General features: G+C 39.7%; 4 protein-coding genes across 4 annotated transcripts; 1 reads left to right on the forward strand and 3 right to left on the reverse strand.

Moving 5' to 3' along the window:
• Window positions 1-205: 205 nt before the first annotated feature.
• VIG (plasminogen activator inhibitor 1 RNA-binding protein-like) lies at window positions 206-2078 on the reverse strand. The gene has a single exon (XM_028307514.1). The coding sequence runs from the start codon at window positions 1904-1906 to the stop codon at window positions 752-754; it is 1155 nt and encodes a 384-aa protein (XP_028163315.1). The 5' UTR covers window positions 1907-2078; the 3' UTR covers window positions 206-751.
• A 1232-nt stretch (window positions 2079-3310) lies between these two features.
• Window positions 3311-4737, reverse strand: LOC114354923 (glutamine synthetase 1, mitochondrial). Its single transcript, XM_028307523.1, has one exon. It carries the CDS (start codon window positions 4656-4658, stop codon window positions 3441-3443), a length of 1218 nt encoding a protein of 405 aa, XP_028163324.1. The 5' UTR covers window positions 4659-4737; the 3' UTR covers window positions 3311-3440.
• Window positions 4738-4893: 156 nt separating this feature from the next.
• On the reverse strand, window positions 4894-6082 carry LOC114354925 (glutamine synthetase 1, mitochondrial). The gene has a single exon (XM_028307524.1). It carries the CDS (start codon window positions 6080-6082, stop codon window positions 4895-4897), a length of 1188 nt encoding a protein of 395 aa, XP_028163325.1. The 3' UTR covers window position 4894.
• Window positions 6083-8433: 2351 nt separating this feature from the next.
• Window positions 8434-10212, forward strand: LOC114354918 (DNA-directed RNA polymerase III subunit RPC9). Its single transcript, XM_028307517.1, has 4 exons — window positions 8434-8715; window positions 8873-8993; window positions 9162-9314; window positions 9842-10212. The coding sequence occupies exons 1-4, from the start codon at window positions 8708-8710 to the stop codon at window positions 9935-9937; spliced, it is 378 nt and encodes a 125-aa protein (XP_028163318.1). The 5' UTR covers window positions 8434-8707; the 3' UTR covers window positions 9938-10212.
• Window positions 10213-13209: the final 2997 nt, after the last annotated feature.

Here is a 13209-nt window from a genome sequence, read left to right on the forward strand (position 1 = left end):
TAAGTATTATCTAATTTTCAAACAAACTACGTTAACAGCCAACATGCTGCATGCAACGAGGCAATATTTACATAAGTTATGCAAGGGAGGATTTCATTAGGAAATGATATTCAGAGGAACAGGATATTTTCAGAGAAAATGTTAAATAATGAAGAATAGTTCACACATACAAAATGTTTATTTTTCAAGAAGTTTGTGTAACAACAAAAATCAACCTTGTTAAGACCTTATTTTTTAAACATATAACTATTTACAGTTCCCAAAGTCTGCATTTGTCAACACAAACTCATGATATAAAATGCAACAAGGGTTATTTTTTCACAATGTTCTACACTAAGTTGTGACGGAGTTATTTCATTATAGTATGTCACAGTCTGTAACTTTAAAATCTTATTCGATAGTTAAAAGCTGTGATTACAATGATAAAAGCTACTGTTATGATAGATTCATAATATGCTATGTCGTAGCTATGTGTATTGAAAATAAAACTCTTAAAAATATCCTCCCCCTCCGTTACATGCTATTCAACAAATGAGCATGATCAAGAAAACCCTCGTATGAGAATTATTAGAAGCGAATCCAACAACGTCATTTGCAGATTCAAAGACGGTCAACGTCATAACCTACAAATTAATTTGTAATATAATACACGCTCGTGTAAATATTTTGTATATTTAGTTCAAAAATAACGGTAATACAATATTTATTTGTATTTCTATCATACGGAGAAGAGCCGACGCTCACTATGAGTTTAGCCGAGAGAGGGGAAATCCTTGTTGTCATCTACTTTCGGCGGGGCGACCTGCTGGCGCGGTACCGCGCGCTCCTCCACCGGCGCCTCCTCGCGCGGGGGCGCGCGCCCTCGCCCGCGCCCGCGGCCGCGGCCCCGTCCGCCGGTGCCGCCGCGCCGCGAGTTGTCGTTGAACGTGAACTCGATGCCCAGCACGCGCTTCTGGCGGCCCACGCGCTGCGGGTAGTCGGCGATGTCGTACTCCTCGTCGGTGTCGTCGTCCTCGCCGCCCTCCTTCTTCTTCTCCAGCATGACCAGGTTCTTCCACTGGCTGAGGTCCTCACCTTCTCCGGCCTTGCGCAGGTTCCACTGCGGCGCGGTGCGCTGCGCGTTCCGCAGCGCCTTGTACTCGTCCAGCGTGAGCTCGCGCGGCTCCTCCTCGGCCGGCGCGGCGCGCTCGGGCTCCGGCTGCTGCCCGTCGCCGGCTCCCGCGGCGTCCGGCGCCTTCTCCTCGACCGCTTCGCCCTCGGAGCCGGTTTTGTTCAGCTCGTCGAGGTCGTCCTTGATGGTGCCCCAGTTGTGCGGGCCTCCGCCCTCGCGCTTGTCGACCGGCTTCACGCCGGTCTTGTCGGAGCCCGACCTCCTGTCGAACTCGCGCTTTCCTCGGTTGTCGTAGCCCGGACGCGGCCCGCGCTGTCCGTCGCGCTCACGAGGTTCGCGCGGAGGTCTCGGTCCACGGCGTTCGGCACCCTCCGGGTTTTCGTTGAAGTTGCGCCGTTCGAAGTTAGGCCTTCGGTCGCTGAACTGCCTCGGGGGTCGCGGAGCGCCATCCTTGGTCTCCACGGCGCCGTTCTGCGGCCGGTCCTCGCGACGCCTCGGAGGTGGACGTTCCGCATTGCGATCGTTCGGTCGAGCGGGGCCCTTGCTCTTTTGTTGATCACCGCTCTTATTATCCTGCGTTTTCACATTTTGGGTCTCCTTGATTCCTTTCCTGACAGTTGTACCGCCTTTAGGTTTGGCTTCGGGCTTGCCCTTATTTTCTTTTTCAGCTTCTTTGGTCTTCTTTTTGAGCTCCTTAGCCTGCTCTCGCGCTTTTAACGCATCAAGAGGATCGGACTCATCGTCCAAAAAAAGAGCGTATCTGTTATCAACCCCCACACCGTAGGAATTTTCCATTGTGATCCTCTTGATGATTTAACCACACAAAAACTGGATGTTAGTGGATTATTTTACGCACTTCAGTAGGGCGACATTTTGTCCTGTTTTATTGATTTCATTTAATATGGCGGATGAACGCGAAACACACTAGAACGCCATATGACGAAAGGAATAGAGAAAAGAACTAATATGGCGGATCACTGCTTTTTAAAATTAAAAGTTTTGGCAATGGAACATGTACTTTAAGACATCTAAAGACAAATTAAAAGTAGTCTATGGTAAATTTAATTTTAAACGATCTACCTAGGTCGAATAATAATAATTCATTCATTCATCAATAGCTACGAAACATCTACGAATTAAGCATTTTTGTCTATTTGTTTATCCTTAAGCATCATTCGGCAATGGCGCATCCACACCAATCCACACATGCCGTGCAAGTGCAACCCGGCGGCCAGGCACACCACTAAAGTATTTTGAAAGCCGTCGGCAAACCCGGCGGCATCGCGGCATGACGTGTGGACACGCCATTAGATTCGGCATCATACATATAGATGACCCACGCTGAACTGTCCCACCAAACTCAATGACAGGGGGGCGCTACCATCGTTCAACTATATGGTTTCCAACATGGCAAAAATCGGAACCAGCGATCCGGTATTGACGGTGGCGCCCCACTGTCAATGTCATGCATAGGACAGTTCAGTATTTTGGAACTATACACCCTTCTCTCATCTGTGCTTCTAATCCAACTTGAGAGACAGGTTATGGCTAATTGGCCACCCTATCAAATATTAAAATTAAGAGTAGGTATAGGCGCACACCGTTGATTTTTCGTCGGCCGATAGTTTAGTCGGACCAAGTCGTATGCATAGCTGGGCACCGTTAATCAAATAGTTAACTTCGTTAATCGTTAAAGCGTTACTAAAAAAATTAACTTCGTTAAACGTTAAAACGTAACATTTCGGAAGATTTAACGCAAGTTAACGTTAATCGTTAATCCGTTAACACGTGATAATAAAACAAAAAAAAATAGTAGGTACTGGATTAACGATTAACGGACTTAGGATAATTTAACGGAAGTTAACGAGTCCGTTAACATTTTTTAAAGTTAACTTAAAAGTTAATCCGTTGATAGAAATGTTAACTTCGTTAATTAACGATTAACGGATTAACGAGTTAATGCCCAGCTATGGTCGTATGTATGAAGAATCGGCCAAATCGAAATCGGCGCACACTACGCCGATTTCGATTTGGCCGATTCTTCATACAATTTAACTCATTAATCCGTTATTTAACGAAATTAACAATTTTATTAACTAACTGAGTGAGCAAAAACCTACCTACTCACGATTCTATTCAGACTGCTAGTGAATTTGATGTGATAGAAAAACGTTACATAGGGCCATGGGAGAAAAAAAGTGCATAATTTTAAGTCATTGTGTATATTTCCAGTAATAACATGTACAGTAGGATGTAAAATATCGACCACAAAACGTTAGTTACATTTTTTTGAATATTTGACAGTGTATAATGTATTCGCCGAATCACACTATTTCTTGCAAGGATTTGCTGGTGGGCAACCACTACCGCCACTTCCCCCTCCTAGGCACGTTTCCAACAATAGTCCACAAACTTGATAAGGATCACAATCTCCAGCTGGTCTTCGATCTTCCATAAATCCTTTGCCTTTTTCCTTGATGTTTCGCTGAAGACGAATAGAGGCTTTTCTATTAGCTATACCCCATGAAAATTTATCAAAGGGAGCAGTTTCAAATTTTCCTGAAAGCCGCATTCTATTAGTAGCCACGTCATTACCATATACATTCATGTGTTTCATATGGTTCGCCTCCAGCTTTTTAATACATTCTTCTATAAATTTATAACCGCCATCCGATCGCATACGCTTTGTACTGAAATTGTGATGCATGCCCACACCAGGATGGAGCATTCCCATGGGTTTAGGGTGATATGTTATATCCACGCCGTAATCTTCACCTACACGCGACATAATATATCGGGCCAGCCACATATCATCTGGTGCCTTTATACCCACGGTAGTACCAATTTGCCATTCCCAGCACGCAAACATCACTTCAGCATTAGTTCCTTCAAAATCGAGACCAGCATATAAACAAGCCTTGGTGTGCGCCTCAGCTATATCTCTTCCTGCTATGTATTTTGCTCCCACTCCACAATAGGAATATTGATACTTTACAGCAGGAAATCCCCCGCCTTTAGGCCATCCCAAACCCCAACCGTCAACATCTAACATAGTATATTCTTGTTCCAGACCAAACCAAGGTTCTTCATCTCTATGTATTTCACATAAATCGTTGCATTTCTTACGGTGGTTAGTTGCCGCAGGTTCATTTTTGTCTCCTTGATATACTTCACAAAGAACCAGCACATGAGGCTCCATCCTAAATGGATCTTTACATACACTTGCAGGCTTTAATTTAGTGTCAGAATTGTCTGTAGCTGCTTGTCCCGTTGAACTACCATCAAATGCCCAACCTGGTGCAGCTTCAGCACTGTAAGGTACGCAGTTGAGAATTCGGTCTTTGCATCTCATATTGATCCCTGAGCCATCGATCCATACGTAAGTTGCCAGGACTTTGTTACACGGGGAAGGGAGCCTCATGTATCTGTCCATCACTTTTTTGTTCATTATGTGGTTGATAGAGTGCTTCAACAATGTTCTCTTGGTCATTACCATAACATTGGCATAGCGATGTATGCCCGATAAACACTTAATCATATTATCCATATTGCCTTTTTTATTTTATTATATTTTTATTTCACGTAAAATTTAGACCAGCAAATGACATCGTCGTTATTTTTGAAAGAAAAATATGAAAATCGTTTTGTAGTTCTTTATTTTTAAATGCAGTTGAATTCCACCAATGACATTTATGTTTCTAATCAAGTAAGAGCAAAGAAGGTTTTTAACAACTCAAAATAATGAGATAAGATATCTAGAGATATTAAAGCAGTAATTAAAATTTAATTTGAACAAGTTTCTGCTAAGAGTGCACACACTCGATAAGGATCACAGTCTCCAGCCGGTCTGCGATCTTCGAGAAATCCTTTTCCTTTTGTAACTACACTTCTCTGGAGCCTGATAGATGCCCCACGATCAGCTACGCCCCACCGGCAAGTGTCAAAAGAGGCCGTTTCAAATTTCCCAGTCAATCTTTTACGATTTTCTTCACCATCACCAAGTCCATAACTTTTCATATAGGTTTTATGTTTTTCGCACAGTAATTTACATACTCTTTCTATTTCCTTTACACCATCATCACAGCGCATTTTGTTAACGCTGAAATTATGATGACACCCAATACCTGGCTGATCTTTTCCCATAGGTTTGGGATGATAACTAATGATAACTCCAAAATTCTCTGCTATTCGTCCCAACAAGTATCGTCCGACCCATAAATCGTCAGCAGCTTTGATACCCGGTGTCGTCCCAACTTGAAATTCCCATGACCCTTTCATAACTTCAGCATTTGATCCACCGTAATCCATACCGGAATACACGCAGGCTCTGGCATGGCACTCAACCACTTCTCTGCCAGCAACATGTTCACCCATACCACAATATGAATATTTCGATTTTAACACAGGATAACCACGCATCTTTGGCCAACCCAGTGGCCACAAGTCTAAATCAAATATTGAATACTCTTGTTCTATTCCAAACCATGGATCTTGATCAGTGATTTTACTAAGAACTTTGGCACAGTGAGCCCTATGATTAGTCGGAGTTGGATTACCATCACCGTAGTATGTTTCACAAAGAACTATGATGTGAGGACTTTTACGAAATGGATCTCTGTAAATTGCTGAAGGAATCAACAAAGTGTCTGAATTATCGGTTGTAGCTTGTCCCGTCGAACTTCCGTCGAATGACCACTTTGGAACCATTTTCAAATCGCATGGAATCTGATCCAGTATCCTGTCTTTGGACCTCATATGTATACCACTGCCATCAATCCAAACGTATGTGGCAAATATTTTATTTTCAGGTAAAGGTAACTTTATGTAGTGGTTATAATACGCATTCAGAGGTGTTTCCAACTTTGCTATGCCACTTGTAAAGCAATTTTGACTTAAAAACCGAATTTTGCGTAAATTCGTAGTGTGTAAACATTTGCCAACAGTTTTATTTAGAATTTGTAAAGAAAACATTTTCACTTTGTAGTAAAATATGTAAATAATTGTTATAAAAACGTGATGGTCATGATAGTGTACCTATATGTACCTATTGTACGTATACAGGGTGGAAACGTTAAGTGATCTCACTCGATTATTTCGAAACTATACAAGATATCGAAAAACTGATTACTGATTCTGAAAGTGCTTTACAAGCTCTTTCAAACGGTACCAATAATAGGTTACAGAATAAACTGGATCTATCCGAAAATTCAATGTTTCCAGCTTCCATACATTTATTAAAAACACATAATATTAAAAACTATACAAGATATTCAAAAACTGGTTACTGATCCTTAAAGTGCTTTACGAGCTCTATCCAACGGTACCAATAATAGGTTGCAAAATAAACTGGATCCATTGGAAAATTCAATGTTTCCAACTTCCATACATTTAGTACAGCCACAGTCATGGCACTCATGTCTTGTTAATATTATAGCAAATAAAGCCTAAAACCAAAGTTTTCAAAAAATAATTTTAAACAAGAATGCAATTTACGAGTTCATTTTAAGTGTTTATTATTTAATAAAAAAAAAATGATACTTCTAATTTTGTTTGGCTGGCAACCTGGCATACATTTAGTTTGGAGGCTGAAAACACTAAATTTTAGGATAGATCCAGTTAATTCTGTAACCTAATATTGGTACCGTTGGATAGAGCTTGTGAAAGTCTTTCAGGATTAGTAACCAGTTTTTCGATATCTTGTATAGTTTAGAAATAATCGAATGAGATCACTTATCGTTTCCACCCTGTATAGGTAGTAAACTAGTCAGCTATGCCTGCCAAATAATTTAATTTATACTACCCATCAAGAATGGTCGTGATGTAAATACCTAGGGCCATGTTAGGGTAAGGCCATGATAAACTTGGATGGACCCATACTGCCCTATCTATACCACCTATACTTACAGAAGTTACAGAATCGTTAATTCCTAAGGACCCATAACATAGCTCTCGCTTGCTCTCGCTCTTACAAAATAATGTCACGACATTTTTCTAAGATAAAAATAAGCCATTGTATAGCCTGACCAGGAACATAAAAACCCTCGCCATGTTGCGGAAAACTAATGGTACTAATTTCTTTTAATGGCAACAGTAACTGAAAACTTCATTGATATGTCACCTTGCATGTCAGTCTATTGTTGTCAAAGTGTAAACAAACTTTATTTTAAAAAACTATTTTAGAGTGTAACTTATGTGATTTGTACATATAAAATGATGACATCTACCTACATCGGGTAAAGTAATGTTGCTTTTTATTATTTCTCATATTTGAAGAAACTGGGTATTTGTCAGGTAAAAGATAATTATTAAAAGATGATTTAAGAAAATAAAAACATGCTATAAAATAATATATTAGGTACCTAATTAAGTTGGATAGTCATCATAAAAATTTAAAAAAATTAAAAAGCTAGATTTGTTAAAAATATTATGAGAAAAAAAAGTCACAAATAATACACTTTACAATTATTTTTAATGATCTCTTAGTAATTTTGACTAACGCCCTTGGTCAAAACCACTTTTGAGTTTTGACTGTTACAATTATAATAAATTAGTATAGTTTCTAAAGTTATTTGGATCAGCTAATAAAGAATAACTAGTAGGAAAAATATTTACACAACATGGGAAAATATATGTTGAGACTAAGAGTAGGCGCACACCNTGTACTACCTATTGTACGTATATAGGTAGTAAACTAGTCAGCTATGCCTGCCAAATAATTTAATTTATACTACCCATCAAGAATGGTCGTGATGTAAATACCTAGGGCTATGTTAGGGTAAGGCCATGACAAACTTGGATGGACCCATACTGCCCTATCCTATACTATACCACCTATACTTACAGAATCGTTAATTCCTAAGGACCCATAACATAGCTCTCGCTTACTCTCGCTCTTACAAAATAATGTCACGACATTTTTCTAAGAAGAAATAAGCCATTGTACCAATAATAGGTTAATTTTGTATTAAAAATAACCAGAGGTGGAATGACAGGACCTTACTCTACAGTGGCGCCATCTTGATGAGTGCAATTGCGATAGTCCTCCTACCACTTTCACTCTCACCAGTTGGTGCCACTGTCTTCGCTACTAGCAAGTGACAGGACCTTACTCTACAGTGGCGCTAACTGGTGAGCGTTTGGCTTAACATAAAAAAAAAACTTATAATTTATGGTAACTGTCAGTAGGGTCAGTCAAAAAATGACACTAACTATCTGTGCACTAACTAATGTAAAAAAAAAACTTATGTCAAATGTCATTAATGTCAAATCAAATGTGTTTCGTTCAGTTTTGTTGGTGTTTGTTGAACTTTGAATCCTACTCTTTTTTGTAAAATATCATAAAAATTTAACTCGAAACCCTCACAATTCCCAGTTTTAAAGGTATAATAGAGGCTATGGAACTACTGGTAAACTAGGTATACTTGAGAACTTTTGTTCGTTTAGTGGCCAGTGGCTTTCTGTGTTGTTACAGTCGTTGTTCATAAATTTGCGTAATAATTGTGTTTATTTTTGGCGTTTTCTGATTTTCATAAGTGTTTTAAACAAGGCCTACATGAAGCACGATCGTGAGCGATCTACATTCGTCAGTATTTCACAATGGAAACGTAAGTATCGAACCTAAAAATTATTTTAATTTATTCACACAAAATAGCTTCCCTGAGTACCATTTGCTATTTTAAAATATGGTCTCATGGTCTAAAAGCTGTTCTCTACGCTATTCTTTTGATGGGATGATGTTAAAAGGATTTTTGTTTGTTCCAGCATCAAAGCCAATGCAGCATTTCTGTGCAACTTTGAAGTAATGCAAATTTTGCAGCAGCTAAAGGACAATACACAGAAAAAACACAAACGTGAAGGTTCTCTTGCTACTGTTACATATGAAGTAAGTAAACTTCTCAAAATGAGATACATACAACCACTTTTGCATGGTAATTTAGCATAGTAAATCAGATACATTTCTAAGCAATAGTAAATTGATAGTAATGTAGTTTTTTAATATAATATCCAATTAATGCTCATTTAATATCTGATGAACCTTTTCTATTTTCAGACAGTTCATTTCTTACAAAACTCAGATTGTAAGAACCAGAGTGCCCAAGCCATTCAAAAGTTTCTGGAGGCGATGAAGGCTTTCAAGCTGACCAAAACTGAGAAACTTATGATGGTGAATACTCCTCCCCGCACTGAACTGGAGATCCAGCTGGTAAGGCAGCCCTCTAAACGTTGCAAAACTAAGATGAATAATAAAAAGTCTTGGTATTAGACTACGCGCAGACCACCGATTTTTAGTTGGCCTATCGGTAAACAATCCGCCGATGAAAAATCGATGTTCTGCGCCTAGGCTTACTCAAACTCCACAATCTGAGTTCCTCATTTGAAATGCTAACAGATTCTAACCTTGTAAGCTGTAGCTAGTATCATGCTAATTCCCATATAAGGTAGCACAAAGTGCACAATTAGCTAGAAATCCCATAAAAGCTAGAAATATTGTTGTGAATATAAAAAAAAAGTGTTAAAAATTGTAGCAACTCTGTGAATCAGTAAAAAGATTTGAATACCACCAAAGCAACTCAGTATGATAAATTAGCAAGCAAAATGTCTATTTGTTTCAATTATTACAGTTTAGTATTTATTACTTTCTTTGTACAGATTCTTTTTAATTTTTTTTTCAGAATTTCAAAGTAAGCTTAGGCCTTTGTGTATTAAAATTGTATATTAACTTGATTTCAGATTGTACAAGAGAGCGAGGAGAGATTATCCGAAGAAGACGTAAGGAAAATAATCAGCTTGTCCAATGAGTTCCTGCCACCAAGTGAGAACATATGACAAATGGACGAGGCTGATGAGCCCGAAGAAATAAATATATAAATTGTATTAATTACCAAATGTTTAAGCATAAAGTCGGATGCTTTTATACCACTGCTTATAAACTAAACCAGATATTCATTTTAACCGTAAGGCCTTTGCCATTAGCGGCAATGCCGCCAAGCACGTTAAATAACAATATATTTTTTCTTTTCAAGTTGGTTATCAAGCATTAGATTCGACTATTTGATATTGACCATTTGACCCTATAACGTCATAGTGATAACATTTGCTTACGTAAATATGTAATCAACGCACTATTAAAATTAAAATATTAGTGTAAGGTATTTTTAAATTGTAAAATAAAATCATGTTTTGTGATGTAAAGATTAAGGGTTTTTATTTTTCTTTCAGATGTAGGTTCAGTAGTAAACATTCTTGCTATTCTGGTACTTGATATTTGTGCCTTTGCTTCTGTCTATTGTTAGTATTATTACCTATATTATTATTTATCTATCTAGCCTACCTGCTTAGTTTTATAAAGTTCAGTGTCCCGACTCAGCTACCAAGAGTCCTATGACTAAACTAGATCTAGACAACATAGCCTAAAAATATTTTAGAATGGCATACTAAACAATTTACCAGGGTTCGAAAATATCCGATATTTATTATAAATATCAAAATATCGGATATTTATGATATATATCCGATATATATCAACTTTGATATATATCAAATTTGTATGAAAGCCATAGTATTATTTTATTGTATTATTCATGAATACTATTGCATATGTGTTACATAATCATGTTTTTAATGTTTTTAAAACTTAAAATCAGACAAATAAAGCAAAAACATAAAATATCTTTGAAATACGGCAAAATCAACAGAAAAAATTAAAATCTTATGTCAAAAAGTACAAATACAGTAACAAATTTTAAAAGTTGATATATATCATCAAAACCGGCTTGATATATATCGGATATATATCCGATATATATCTTGATATATATCCCTTGATATATATCCTCGAACCCTGCAATTTACCCTAAATATTTTGTCTCTTGGGGAAAGTTAAATTGTCAGTTATTTAGTCAAAAACATCTATGATAGAGATCGAATAGTTTTAAGCATCGTTTCACCATCGTACGAAAATCAACTTCAAGGTGTACATCTGTGGCACCTTCGTTCGTTTCAGCCGAAAGACGTCCACTGCTGGACAAAGGCCTCCCCCAAGGATTTCCACAGAGACCGGTCCTGCGCCGCTCGCATCCAGGCGTCTCCCGCGACCTTCACCAGATCGTCGGTCCACCTAGTGGGAGGCCTGCCCACGCTACGTCTTCCGGCTCGTGGTCGCCACTCAAGAACTTTGCTGCCCCAGCGGCCGTCAGCTCTACGGGCTATGTCAGTCACTCTGGTTCTCCTACGGATCTCCTCATTTCTGATTCGATCACGCAGGGAAACTCCGAGCATAGCTCGCTCTATCGCCCTTTGGGTGACCTTCAGCCTTCTTATGAGGTCCATAGTAAGCGACCATGTCTCAGATCCGTATACCGTCACTGGCAACTCACACAACGCCTCATTTAGCTTTGTCGACCTGGGCCTCTGATGGGCTAAAGCAAAAAAATTCTTAACACTTTTAAAGTCTCTGGAAATGAATATTTTTGACTTACGCACTGTTAGAACTTCACTGACGAATTGACGTTTTGCAAGTACTAATTTGATTTTTATTTATTTATTTGAAATCCTCATTCCAGATACCCACACTAATTGCCGGCGCGCCGCAGCCGAGACGAGGCGTACGCCGCGGTGGACGCCTACCTGCAGCGACGCCGGTTCATCGCCGCCGACCACCTCACGCTGGGCGACCTGTAGGCCTAAGATGCGCGCCGTGATAACTTTTATCGACGTCAAAATGTATGGGCAAAATCGATAAAATGGCGTGATAACCGCTTATCGCGGCGCGCATCTTAGGCCTACTGGCCGTCGGCTCCACCGCCACCGCCACGCTCCTCCTCAAGGAGTTGGACAGAGATAGGTAATCTTATTTCAGTCCTGGATCTGTCAATAGGCCGTATAGTCGGCGGCCTAGGGGCGGCAGATTTCAGATGACGCTTACTCGATTTCAGAAGATAAAAGTTAAATAAAGATCCAACCCCACCCTAACCTACGGGCGGCAAAACTGTAAATCCGCCACTTCTTTTTCTTATCGTGTCGACAACAAACCTACAGTGTCAGCCCAAAACTCCGCTACAAAAGTGGCGTTGTCAGCAGCATTCATTAAATCCTCCTGCATGGAGTTGCTCGGGCACTCAGGGTCGTGTCATGTGCTTCATCGACTGGGGAACATAACCGCACCTGCACTCCATGTTTGAGCCATATGAGAATACCCACCTGAACAGAGTGTCCTTACTACGGCCGACCTGCATCCGAAGTCTATTTAAAGACTTCCAGGTCAGCCAGGGGAGCTCATGTCCAGAGACGATAGAAGCTAAAATCATGGAAGCGATAGTCGTAGCTTATGCCGCTTCTATAGTACGCAGAACTGACGGCCGATGGGCTAGCAAGGTTCTGGAATGGAGGCCGCCTATCGGAAAACGTAGGACGTCCACCCACAAGGCGGACCGACGACATCGTAAAGGTAGCAGGAAGGCGCTTGACGCAGGCCGCTACCAACCGGGCAACATGGAAAGCATTGGGGGAGGCCTATGTTCAGCTGTGAACGTCCTATGACTGAGGATGATGAGGTAATAATCATCATTCTCATCAAGAAGATGTTTAGTGTCCTATATCATCATCATTTCCTAGGCAAATTGAGGATTTGATCTACACTCCCAACTCTGACCCAGGGGTTGCCTGTGGTAACACGGTACTATTTCGTAATAATTTAATCTGGGGGNCATGTAGTATATCTATTGTCCTATACAACCTTACATTTTCATACCCAAGTCTAAATAATTTGTCCTTTACGCTCTTAGATTATCTAAACAAATATTTTAAAAATCTACATATTGAGGATATTAAAATCACTGTGAAGGTAAATTTTATAGACGTTTCTTATAGTATTTAAGTATGTGCGTTTGGAACAAACGAAAGAACCTAAAAAATCATCAAAAACTAGCTGACCCGGCGAACTTCGTACCGCCTTAGCGTAGAGATTTTCTTAATATTTTTTTCCGTAAGAACCATCCTTGGACTTCCACAAACATTTAAAAAAAAGAATTATCGAAATCGGTTCAGCCGTTCACACGTGATGCCGTGACAACGCGAAACGGGTTTCATTTTTATATATA

The sequence above is a fragment of the Ostrinia furnacalis genome, unplaced genomic scaffold, assembly GCF_004193835.3.
Source record: "Ostrinia furnacalis isolate ACB-3 unplaced genomic scaffold, ASM419383v2 OfSCF2274, whole genome shotgun sequence".
In the NCBI taxonomy this organism is placed as follows: domain Eukaryota; kingdom Metazoa; phylum Arthropoda; class Insecta; order Lepidoptera; family Crambidae; genus Ostrinia; species Ostrinia furnacalis.